Source organism: Petaurus breviceps, unplaced genomic scaffold, assembly GCF_028583685.1.
Source record: "Petaurus breviceps papuanus isolate PSGF00001 unplaced genomic scaffold, PetGlider_PUasm1.0 90977, whole genome shotgun sequence".
Lineage (NCBI taxonomy): Eukaryota > Metazoa > Chordata > Mammalia > Diprotodontia > Petauridae > Petaurus > Petaurus breviceps.
The window spans coordinates 39,665,049-39,678,506 of record NW_027187391.1 but is presented as its reverse complement, the minus strand read 5'-3'; the positions used below and the strand labels follow the sequence as shown (position 1 = coordinate 39,678,506).

The 13,458-nt window shown below is 36.9% G+C and overlaps 1 protein-coding gene across 3 annotated transcripts in view; it reads right to left on the bottom strand.

Moving 5' to 3' along the window:
* Window positions 1-13,458, bottom strand: part of LAMA4 (laminin subunit alpha 4) — a 199,246-nt gene that overhangs the window by 56,664 nt on the left and 129,124 nt on the right. For all 3 annotated transcript variants that reach the window (XM_069077020.1, XM_069077018.1, XM_069077019.1), the window contains 4 exons: window positions 11,233-11,426; window positions 5,472-5,588; window positions 2,806-2,954; window positions 196-337 (listed from right to left, as the gene is read on the bottom strand). In XM_069077020.1, the coding sequence (XP_068933121.1) occupies window positions 196-337; window positions 2,806-2,954; window positions 5,472-5,588; window positions 11,233-11,426 (602 nt within the window). The remainder of the gene's footprint in view (window positions 1-195; window positions 338-2,805; window positions 2,955-5,471; window positions 5,589-11,232; window positions 11,427-13,458) is intronic.

Sequence of the window (13,458 nt, the reverse complement as noted above, 5' to 3'; positions counted from 1 at the left end):
CCATCACTTGAACAGCACAATTTCAAAAGCCATATATTTCAAACCTAAATATCATAAATAAAACTGATCTTTGTTCTTTCATTTTCTCCCTGACCTGCCCCCATTTCTGCCTTCCTCTTCCTCTTCCTCTCTCTTCCTCTTCTTCTTCACCTCCCTACACTTTTGACATGTCTTCTTAGATAGAAGCAGACTTACATCATTGACTCTGTCTGTAATGCTTAAGGCTAGTACTGCTGACTCGTTGGCTTCATGGACATAGTTGATGATGTTTTCATAGACATTTGATGCATCTAGTGCTTTCTGTACTAACCCATTAGTATCCAATCTGTGCAGACTCCTGTGAAAAAGATGGAGGAAAAAACATGTTTTTCATTTTTATAATTTCTCCTTCCTACTCCATATTTCAGTCCATCAATCAGCAAAGCATTTATTAACTGCTTACAAGGTGCCAGGCGCTGTGCCAAGTCCTAGGGATACATAAAAAGGCAAAACCAGATCCTGCCCTCAAGGAGCTTATGTTCTAATGGGTGAGGCAATATGTAAAAGGTACATACAAGATACATGGAGTGCCTGGAAAATAATCAAGACTCTAGTAACTTGGGGCTGGGGCTGGGTTGTGATTGAGAAAGACCTCTTTATGAAATAGGGACATTTCAATTTTTTTCTCTCTGAAAGGTAGCAGATTTGCTTCCTTATTTTTATTTTTGAATGTATATTTCCCAACAGTGATTTCTTAAACCATTTTTTTTCTTTAGGTACAATTATATATCTGTAGCCTTTTTCCTCTGCTGCTATTCAACTGAGGCTGCTACTATGTGCCAAACACAACCTTTGCCTTTGTGGAGCTCACATTCTAATAGAGGGAGACCACACAATAGGAGGTTATAGCTGTTACATCAGATGAAAAGTCCCAGTGGTCCTTAGAGTACAGCACAAAGTAGGTGGAAATGTAGTTTCTTTAATGCTATTTCCATTGAAAAGATCCTATCTGTTTGTTGAACCAAATGGTTCAACAAGACAGAGTCTTCAGCAGCTCTGGATACTTGGGAGATGGGGGCTATAGCACCCAAGAGGCAGTTACCAGGCTCCACCTCCACAAGCAGTGCTCCTCTGGACAAAGGGACAGAAGTAAGCGTAGTCAGTGGTCTAAGGGCGTGGGAAGAAGTGCTATTCCTGGGACTCTTGGTTTACCTGCCTATTGGTGGCATTGGGTAAGGGGAACATCATCTATGACAGGACTGGGGAACTTGTGACCCTGCAGCCCCAAGGTCACATGTGCCCCTCTAGGTCCTCAAGTGCAGCCCTTTGACTGAATTGGATTGGGGCTGCACTTGAGGATCTAGAGGGGCACATGTGACCTTGAGGCTGCTGGTTCCCCACTCCTGATCTATGACAACTTATGAATGTCATTTGCAATTATATATCTCTTTTTATGATTTGTTTAATATTTATTTACTCTGTTTTTTTTTGCCTTTTTGATATTGATCAAGTATTGTTGAACAAAGTGATAACTATGATTGTAGTAATATATCTGTGATCAAGGAATCTTGCATAATTTTAATGTGTACAGAGGGGTACCTTGTTAAAGGAGAGTCTTTAAAGTAGTGTCTTTCTCTAATGTGGTCAGATTTTTAAAAATCTCTGAATAAACTATAAACACAATGGGATCTTGGAGTCCTGATGCCTACAAGTTAATTATGTAATTATGGAAAAGTGATCTGCTGCTGAAAATTGTCTGCAAAGTCATATCTCTTCTCATCTCATATTTTCATCAAGGATACTTCCACATGTGCAGACTATTTTCATAAAGATTTTATGGAAATTGGCAAAGAAGCATATGGGTCAGTAGTTGCTGAGATCATCAGATTGCCTTCTTTTGGAGGCAATAAAATAGTTCATTATAGTTTCCCATTCATTTAGATTCTTTTCTTCTTTGAATGATTTTGAAAATGGATCTTGGATCTTCAGTATCCTTGCCAAGAAAACTTCTAAAGGAATCACAAATAGTTGGACTTGACTAAAATGATTGAACAACAGTTCTTATTATAGTGCCTTACATATGCTAAGTCTATAAATTCATTGAATTTACTTAAAATTTTCCAATATAGTAGAAACAACACTGTCAGATATCCCTTTATAAATGTTCTCTGTGTACGTAAGCTAAATACGATATTTCTCAAAACTAAGGTATCACTTAAAAAGATTTGTGTGCCCTACCCTGGAGTGATCTGAAAGTCCATAGGGTTAAAAATAAAAATAAAACAAAGCCTAAAGACACTTAAAGTTCTTGATAATTAAGAGCTGGTTTAAGAAGAGTTGATGAAAATGTGAAAACCAACATTGTGTCTTGTTTTATCCATTAGCTTTAACCTGGGCTTATTTATAATTTCTAGTTTTCAGATTCTCTCTATGATGTTCTCACTGTTTTTCTGTTGCTTCAGGTTCATAAAGTCAATTCCAATTCCATTCTTACAATTTAGTTAACATTTATTGATTGCCCAAAGGGTACATGGCACTCTCTGAGGTGCTATGAGGAAAATTGTCAATTGATTTTCTCTTAATAGGTGTTGAAATCAAATAGTTCCTGCTAGGCATAGTTGAATGGCTCTAGTACTTACTGGAAGTCAGTTTCATTCCTAATTCCCAATTAGCTTCACTTAACATCTTATGTATGGAAAGTTAAACTCTTTGTATAAAAGGTATGGCTGATAAGAGGATGAGAACATAGGAAAGTAATTGATGTCTTTAGAGAAAATATTTTATGTAGCATGTCCTAGTCTCACATTGGTGAGAGCAAGAAATTACCTATTTAGCTCCTCAGACTGTTGCTGAAGGTCCTGTGCGTGCTCTACAGCCCGATGGACCAAGTCATGATTGAGGCTAGTCAAATTGGAGAGTTTATCTTGTAACTCTTTTTTGGCTCCATCTATTTCTGCATAAATTCCTGATGCATTCTAAAGAAAATATCAAGATGAAAATTAATAAGGAAATAAATTTAATAGAACTTCAAAATTATTACTCCTAGGAAACATCAACACTCCATCTCCCGCCAAAAATAACCCCACCAACCATCATTCTCTCAAATTTGAAGAGCAATTAAATTTATCTCAGAATACATGTGGGTCATGTATTCTAAAAAACACTGTTCTCTCTTATATTCTAGTTTTTGCTGTTATCATACTGTATATTTTCTATCTTCTGAATGATGCAAGAAGGACACTATAATATTTAATAAAAGTCTGATGAAAATGAAATTGACCATTAACTACAGGTTATGAAAATCTGAAATTGGATCTTTTGTTTGAAAAATTATCTTATCTTTGGTCTTTTCTTTTTACTGACTCTTATCAGACATTTAGTAAGAGTTCTTTTTTTTTTGTCTCATGATAAGGTATCACTCATGAAAAAGTTATTCAACTCAAAAAAAGTTTGATCTAAATTTTATAACTGTAAAAAGTAGCTCAGATATTTCCCCATCACTGATTAGGTACACTTAAGATAATGTTCCATGTCAGAAACAGTGAAAGCTGCTTAATATAAATTTCATGGTGGCATAGTTCATAACATTGTTGTATTATTTAACAATTCCTTAGTAACATGAGCTTTATTGAAATGAAAAACCTACCTTGATTAAAGATGATCCATAAGATAGACAATAAAATTATTTGAAAAGTGAAAACTCCAATCATAAATATCGGATTTGAAAGGCACTTCAGTGCCCATCTACTTCAACACATATCTGGAAAAGAATTCTCTCTACAACATACCTCAAATTTTTTTATACAGCTTTTTTTTTCAGTGAAAGGGACCCCTTTTAGTTTCTGAAGTAGCCCATCCTAACTTTGGATAGATCTACATATTAATAATATTATTGTAGTTAAGGGAATGGTGATCAAGGTTGCTCAACCACTCTTATTTTCTCCTTCATGCTACTGTCTTCTTGCCCACACACTTTATTTCTACTCTGGGTGGGAAGTAGTATCAAGGAATTTGTAATTCAGCCAGGGACAGAACTTCTGGCAAAAGACCTGTGTTAGAACTAACTCCATCCATTCTGTGGGAATATTTCCCCATAGTTTGCTCTTCTCAAATATATTTCCAAAAATATACCCCACTATGAAATACTAATGGTTAACACTATTTAGAAAGAAGTAAATATTTAAAACATATAATGTAGACATACTTTTCCCAAGACCAGAATAAAAAAAGCTTCAGATTCACATGAAAAAATTCAAAGGGAGAAAGGAAATATAAGATTATCATCTTGGGTAGTTTGTAGTCTGAGAGATGGTTTCAGCTATATAGTTCCTACCTTCAAATACCTTATGCCTACTTTATTCAAACAGCATGACTCTTAGATAGCTGACCCCTTTCTTTGCCTCTTCTTGCTGTCCCAGTTCTAGGTGCCTTTCTTCAGCTCCATATGTCTTCTTATAAAGTCAGGAGCTAGATTTCTCTTCGAGTCTCTTTCCTAGACTCAGTGAACTGGATTATAAAAGCTGTAGGTGGCTATGCCATCTATAGGCATAGCCTATCATTCTTCCTCATCTGGAAATTAACTCAAAGGGCTAACTTGTATCTAAGGGGATCTAGGTACTCTGGTATGGTTGCATTTATATTGCTAACCATCTCATTTTCTATCCTTTTTTCTGTGATAAATTGTACGAAAGGCCAATTTTCTTACCTTATTATTATTGCTAATAACAAGAAAAATAGTCAAATTTATATAGTTCTTTAAGGTTTTCAAAGCATTTTACAAACATTATCTCATTGGATATTCACAACCCTCTGAAGTAAATGTTATTATTATTCCCATTTTACAAATCACAGGACCATAGATTTAGAGCTGGAAGGGACTTTGAAGATCATATAAGCCAAAAGACCCATTTTACAGTTGAAGAAACAGATCATGAGAGAGATTAAGGGATTTTCCAAAGGTCACAACAAAACCAGTAAGCAGCTGAGGTAGGAATCAAACTGAAATCTCCCAGATTCCAATTCCAGTGCTCTATCCATTGCACAGACTACAATTTCTAGGCATTGATTCTAGGTTTGCCCCTAGGGGCCAAACAAAACAAGTGTAATCTCTTTTTCAGCTAATAGTGCTTCAAACCTGGGAGAAGCTATTATGCTCCTTCTAAGTCTGCTCTTTATCAGGTTAAAAACAACCAATTCCTTTAAGTGATTCTCAAACAGTACTTCATCATTGTAGTTGCCTTCCTCTGTGTGCTTTCTAGATGATCAATCAGTATCCCTTTAAAAATGTGGCAGCCAGAATTGCACACAAAATTTGTGATGTGATCTGACCAGAAATCAATTAACTCAGAATGTTAACTAATCAGGTTTCAATGGAATTAATTCATTATTTAATTTTTAGTTAATTAATTAAATTTAATTCCTTTTCCCTCTCTGAGTTGCCCAGTTTTTCAAGTATATAATAACATACTGAGTTGACACAGGCAGTTAGTTACCTTAATGACATCACTTAGTTCAGAGATGGTCAGACGAGGGATTTCCAGAGATTCTGTAGATTCACTCAATGAAGTGTTCACCACCTCTACCTGTTCTTTGACTCTTTCATGTTGTTTCTGGATAGAGAGAATATGGGAAAGAGGAACAATTTTTTTTTAAATTAGATAAGGGTACCTAAAAGTAGGAGGTAGAGTTTTTGATAGGAATTTGTGTCCTTGTGATATCAACCGATGTAAAGGAAACATGAGACTAAAAATACAGATTTAATTTCTTATCAAGGTCCTCTTCAAGAATGAGGGACAAACAACAACAACAATAACAATAACCCCTGGAGCTCTCAATAAGCATATGGAAAGGGTAATTGCTCAGGTTTTGGTAAATATTTACAATTCTACCTTCAAATGCAGGGTCTAGGAGATTCTAGCAACAGGCATGTTATGATTCTAAATGGGATTTTACTTATGGGTCCCAAATACATTTGAGATTTGAAAGCAGCAAAGATTTAAAAATGTAGCAGGCATGTGAATAAATGAAAGGAGTCACTTATTAAATGTTTGCTAAGTGACAAATGCTGTTCTTGCCTTAGAGATACAAACACAAAAATGAAGACAGGCATTTCTCTCAAAGAGCTTATGTTTTTAGTAGAAAGAGACCTCTCCATAGGCTGTACTACCAACCGCTCTTGAACTTTCTCTACAATGTCTTAGAAATCTTTCTACCCTGGAAGCTCATTCCAGTCTTGGACTTTACACATTGTAATTACCCTGTGGACTCTCCCTCTAATTGATTGGCTTCTCCCAGAGCCCCCATTTTAAGGAGGATGCCCAGGCTACCCATGTCTCCATTCTTCTCCAGGTCTGTCTTATTCCTCATGACCCCCAGACTTTCTCTACATCTCTGCCCTGCCCTGCCCCCTCCAGTTCCTTCAACCTATCTCACCCCTCTTTCCAATTTCCCCAGCAAGAACTCTTTTTCTTTTTGTTTATATTTGTGTCCCCAGAGTTTAGCACGGTGCTTAAATACTTATTGATTTGTTGAGAGACACATATAAGGTGTTATCTCTGTACTAATCTGGGGATACAAATATAAAAGTGAGACAGTGCCTGCCCTCAGGTAGTTTACATTCTAACAGGGGAGACAGCATATAACAGGGGAATGGTAGCCAGGGAAGGGAATTATGATCTGGGAAGTCATAAAGATAGTAAGTAGAACAATAAAGTAGTCAAATCACATGGATTTTCCAGAAGGGCTTGGTAGTGTTGATTCAGTTAGAATTTTCAGAGGAAAGATGGAAAGTAGAAGGATGGGTTTGGAGGAGAAGGGAAGATGTAAATATCAAAGTGGAAAATGGCATGGTGAAGAAACTACATGAATCAAGGAGGGCAGAGCTGAGTTACTTAGGCATGGCCTCTTGAGATCTGGTGCTGAAAGGGTTAAGACAATATTCATTGAGTTGAACTGGACTGAACTTTAGAGGTGAAAAGTCAAATATTTATTTTACATTTGGTAACAGTGAAGAATAAGAAATTATTTTGGAAATGACAATTTTAATTGGAGTAGGAAGCCCTTAAGTTAAAACTTATTCACAAAGGCAACATTCCAGACCAGAGAACATTAGCATCTCTGCAGGATAATTAGCCATTTGCATATAAAGCCTTCCTTCCACGCTGTCTTCTTTTCCATTTTTCTCCACAGAGCCATCTCTGATTAAGTAGAAATGGAATGTGGATCCCCACTTACTTTAAGCACATTCGTGGCTGACAAAACAGATAAAATGTCTCCCTTCCCCTTCTCACCATCCTAACTCTACTACCACAATCATAAATAGAGGGCATTCTTTGTTTATCCAATTCCCTTCCCATGGGAAAGGTGTTGCATTGCTGCATGTTTACATCAGACCTATATAGTTCTGTCATTATAGGAACTCAATCAGTACCAGGCTATGATGACAGAAGGATCATTCACTTCACTCTCAGCTCCACAAGGACTCTCTTTTATATTTGTAATCCCAAAGTTTAGCACAGCACCTGGCACATAGTAAGCACTTAGTAAATTTCTTTCTTTTCTTTCTTCCTTCCTTCCTTCCTTCCTTCCTTCCTTCCTTCCTTCCTTCCTTCCTTCCTTCCTTCCTTCCTTCCTTCCTTCCTTTCTTTCTTTCTTTCTCTTCCTTTCTTTCTCTCTTCTCCACTCTTCTCTCCTCTGTTCTCCTCTGTTCTCCTCTCCTCTCCTCTCCTCTCATTGCATCCTCTCTCCCTTTATAACTCCAGTGACTTATTACTGCTATTGCTACTGCAAGAAGTCAGCACTTAATAAATGTTTATTGACTGACTCATTGATTGACAAGGGAGGGAGTAGAAACAAGCAATTGAAAACACAGTTTGCTGCTGTCTGGGCTGTTTGCATGACTTAGCTCAATTTAGGGTAGTTTCCCTTGGATGACAGTCTGAAATGGGACTTTGAAAAAGCAATTGTAGTTAATTTTCTTTTTCTTTTTTTTTTTTTGCCTCTTTTGGAGGGCAGTTGGGGTTAAGTAACTTGCCCAAGATTACATGGCTAGTTTTTTTGTGTGGGTGTTAAGTGTCTGAGGCCAGAACCGAACTCAGGTCCTCCTGACTCCAGGGCCAGTGCTTTACTCATTGCACCACCTAGCTGCCCTGTAGTTAATTTTCTAAAGTAGATAGTTGATCTATCCCAACTGCAGGTTACAGTTAATATTAGCAGTCCTGAATAAGGAATCCTGTAGCAGGATTGATCAATTTTTCAAGTTAGTAAAGAATTTTTTTTTTCAGTTTTTCATATGGCATTAAACAAATAGATAAGACTCATAAAGAACTTCTGGATGAGGAAACTCCTTCTACCAGCATCAAGAGACACCTTTGTGACATAGTCTTAGAGAGTTACCTAAGTGACTTGCCCAAGGTCACACAGCCAAAATATGGCAAAGTCAGGACTTTATCCTAGAACTTCCTGGCTTCAAGACTGGCTTGTTAATCATTGCACCACTTGTACCTCTCTTCAGTATTAAATAAAGACTGTTGAAATGAAAAGGTCCTCATGAAAAAATCTGCTTCCTCTTTAAAGAAGTAGAAAACAATGAAGAACAATTTTGAAAAAAAATGAAGTCAATATTTGCATATTACAGCATGATTATGTTTCACATGCTTTAGGCTTTATTCCACACATGGGAGAAATAGTTTCCTTGTTTTGCAAAGAAACTAAAAGAATAATGGGAAGCCAGCACAAAGGGAAATTCTATTTTTGAGAAGTCTTACACTTTCTAAAGAGCAGTTTCTAAATTTTAATACTGAAGCTTTATTCAGCTGATAAAACTCATCACTGGTCAATTTACCCTTGAGGGAAATGACCAGGAGAGATGAAAAATATTTTGAGATTTTCTATTGTGCTGATGTTATTTGTATACATCAAGCCAAGTGCAATACAAAATTAGTCTTGGTGTGTAGTGAAGAAACATTGTTGAAGAGGCAAATAAGCAGAAATCTTGTCATTCTTGTCTCTGTTACTTTGTCATTCATTGGTATCATTGTCTGAAAACACACGAAGTGTGCTGCCCTAGAGGACGGGCATAAGTAAAATAAAAGAATGTAGGCATTCAGGTCTGCTTTGTAAAAGTCATGAAGTCAAATTTCACTACAGCTAAAGCAAACTTATTTGAATTAATTATTAATTCATTATTTGAATTAATTATTAATTCATTATTTGAATTAATTAATTAGAAAAAAAGCTGGTCTACTTTAGTGAAGAGTCTTAACTATGCTAGCTTTTCAAGAAATGGAATTTTTCTGATGTAAGCATATAGAATGCTTTAAAAGAGGCTAATAGTGTTGTGTAAACCTGCATGATAGATACCAATGATTTAAGTCATTCTTTCAATAAGCATTTATTAAGTGCCTACTAGATACCAGACCCTGTGTGGGGCACTGGAATACAAAAAGAAAAACTAAAAACTAAAAACAATTCTTGCCCTCAAGAAACTTACATTTTAGTTTACATAAAAGCCTTTGTTGACATACTCTGCTATTAATATAGCAACTGCAAGTGAATAAGTGTTCCATAGTGTTCAAGGATGCTTTAGTCTTTCAAGAGATGGTCATCGAGCACTTACTCAAAGGATGCACAAGCTATAAGGTCCCTATCATAGAGGGCCTCACAATTTAGTAGAGATGTTATGAACACAAATTACTATGATATGGAGATGGTATATGGTAAGTAGTAGATAAATGGTACCAACTATAGGTTATAAGAGATCACTTTTAGTGGGATATTTGGAGATAGTCATTATTAGAGAAGGAAACACTAGTTTGATGTAGAAGAAGGATAGTTACAATTTATGTAGGCAGTGATGAAGCAAGATAACATTTCAAAGAAACAATATGAACCATGCTTCAGAGGTAAAGGAGTATAATGCATGTTTCCAGAAAGGCTAGTATTCCAGATTCAGCTTAATAAGCATTTATTAAGTGCCTATTGTTTGTCATTTCCTGTCGCAGGTGTTGGGGATACAAAGACAAAATTGAAAACAGAGTGTGTTCTTAACATGGGGAAAAGGTATTTGACCAGAGCTGAGTCAGAAGAGGAGTGGGGGTGAGGTTGGTCATTTGGCTGTTGGGCTCACAAAGTTGGTCTTCCTTACTCTGCCTTTTGCTGTCAATGAAGAACCCGGGGAATGACAAAATTGGTGTTGGGTTGATCTTGTTGCTGCTGCTATGTCATACAAGCAGCAGATCTCAAAAGATGTAGTAAGGTACAGTAATAAAGTTGTGGCAGCAGATCCAGTCTAGTACCCTGCTTATATGAATTATATCAGTGGGTTTATTCCTGGCTCCTCTTTTACAAAAAGGACGCTGGTGGGGATAGTGTTCTACTCATCTAACTAGTCGACCAGCATTTGTTAATGTCTGCTCTATATTAGGCACTGTGCTAAGCACTAGGGATACAAAAACAACAACACCCCCCCCAACAACAAAAACAACACAAAAACACCTAGCCTTTATTCTCTAGGTGCTCACATTCTAACAGGGAAGACACAATGCAAGTGACTATGTATAAGCAAGCTACAGACAAAGTTAAAATAGGGGTGATTTCAGGGGGGAGGCACTAAGATTAAGAAATACTGAAAAAGGCTTCCTACAGAAGGCAGAATTTTAGCTGAGACTTAGCTAGCATTTATATAATTCTTCAAGATGAGAAAAGCATTTTACAAATACCTCATTTTATCAATTTATTAGTGAATGCTAATTTTGACAAAATTATATATACACATATACATACATGTACATGCATATATTCACATACATATAGACTTGTTCAGTAGTTCCAGTTGTGTCCGACTCTCCATCACCCCATTTGGGGTTTTCTTGGCAAAGATACTGGAATGGTGTGCTATTTTCTTCTCCAGCTCATTTTACAGATGAGGAAACTGAGGCAAACAGGGTTAAGTGAGTTGCCCAGGGTCACACAGCTAGTGAGTATCTGAGGTAACATTTGAACTCAGGTCTTCCTGACTCCAGATCTGGCACTCTATCCACTGCACCATGTAGCTGCCCTTCCACATATACACATATCTATATACACACATATATATTTACTTAGAAAGGAAAAGAAAAAACATTGACATTTGTAACATTATTAGCCACACTTCTCTATAATATTGTCCGCTTTCAGTTCTATTTATTTCTTCTCAATGGAATAGCAGGGCAGTTATGGTTTTATACAATTATTCTTGTCAGGGTTCTATTGTACCTCATTGTCCCGTTGTCTGGCAGCATTGGCTCTGTTCATGTCCTCAGCATCTCTGACACGGTCAAGAGACTCATCCAGTGACTCCTGAAGTTCTGACAACTTGGCATCATAGTCATCAAGTTGCTCTAGTACAACAGGAAACAGCGACCTTGTGTCATTGTGAAGCCGTTGCCAGTTTTCGGCGAGGGACAACACTGAAAAAAATTATAATGAGAAACTAAGTTCATTCCTTTCATTCTATTTAGTGTTTAGAAAAAAATTCAACTTGCAAACATGTTTAATCAAGGATCCTCTATTAAGCAAAGACCAGCAATCTCTTGATGATTAATGGTTACTGGAGGTGGGATATATTAGAGGATTAAATTCTGTTCCTTCTACTTATGCAGATGTCATGATAAACCATTGTCAATCAGACCCATTGGATATTTTTGGTTTGTCCAGTTCTGCCATAATGACAGAGATCACTCTCAGATTCTCCTCTGGCTCAATTTCAAGATTCATATACTTGGTCCAACTCATTCTTCATACCACTCCCAGACAAATTTTTCTAATTCAAGATTGGATCATGCCTCTCTACTCAATACTCTTCAGTGGTTCTCTATTGCCTTCCAAGACTAGCATTTTGTCCTGGGTTTGAGTCCTGGATCCATTACTTTACTAAACTATGGGACCATGGGTAAGTCACTTAATCTGTCTGAGTTTCAGTTTGCTCATTAGTAGGGATAATATCTATCCTGGAAATTTTATAGGCTTGCATAGAACAAATGAGATATGTATATTCATAAAGTAGTTTGTAAACTTTAAACATCATATAAATGTTAGTTGTTTTTGTTATGATTAAGGTAATAATGATATTTGAAAGCCTTTGGGAATACTTATACAGCAAACAGGATGAACATTATTGTTTCTAAACAAATATACTTTGATCTGGAAATAAGCTACCAAGTTTAGTATTTGACTATTTCTTCCATCTAGGTAATTATTTTTACATGGAAATATTTGTCTTTTAAAATATGCAAATTACTTATTCTCTGTCATCTATTTATCATACTTATTTAATTACATGGAAGTACAAGAATTATTAGGATTTTTATTGATGAAATTGTAGGAGCAAACATACTGCAAAGAAGAGGTAAAATAGTGTTGTTAGCCATTAGTTTTCTGTTCTTTATCCAGCTTAATTATTTATTTGGCTTTTTTTCCTTCTGATTTAGTAGCAAAAGCTTACTCCCCATGTCAGATCTTAACCATCAAGATTTTGTTATGTAATAGAGAGAGAAAAAAATCTTTGAAGAGACTTACACTACATTTTTATACTTTATATAAAATATGATTGGTAAAGTACTTAGTTTGCTGAAGTAGAAGGAACACAGATTTGGGGTCAGGAGACTTGGGCTCAAATCTTGGCTTTCTGATTATAGTCATGTGTCATTGGGCAAGTCACTAAAACTCTTGAATCTCAGTTTCATTCTCTATGCAATAGGAATAATAATCCTTTTTGGTTTTTTTTGGAGGGGGAAGGCAGGGCAATTGGGGTTAAAGTGACTTGCCCAAGGTCACACAGCTAGTAAGTGTTAAGTGTCCGAGGCCGGATTTGAACTCAGGTCCTCCTGACTCCAGGGCCAGTGCTCTATTCACTGTGCCACCTAACCACCCCCTCTGCATTATTTCTTATGCCTGAAGTGGCCTACTGCCCCCTATTGGATAAAGTCCAATTCAGAAGTCTTCTTCCCTATGAAACCTTTACTGACCATTTGAGTAACAATGAGATTTCTGCTTTCACACAGGCAGCTAGGTGGGGCAGAGGATACAGAGATGGGCTTGGGTGTCAGGAAGACCTAGGTTCAAATTCTGCCTCAGACACTTACTAGTTGTGTGACTCTAAGCAAATCCTTTAACCTTTGCCTGCCTCAGTTTCCTCAACTGTAAAATGGCACCTGTTGTTGTCAGGTTTAAATGAGATGGCATGTGTAAGTGCTTTGCAAGTGACTGACACATAGTAGGCACTTAATAAATACTTCTTCCCTTTCCCTCCACCTCCTTCACACCTTGAATCATTGCAGCACAGACCTAGATCTGGAAGGGACCTCAGAAGCTATCTAGCTTGATTTTCTTATTTTACAAATGAGAGAACTGAGACTGGCAGCAGGGAGAGGGCGGTCAGAGCAAGCTGGACATGTGTAAGGGTTATGGGATTAAAAGATCTTCCATGCCCCGTTGGACTTG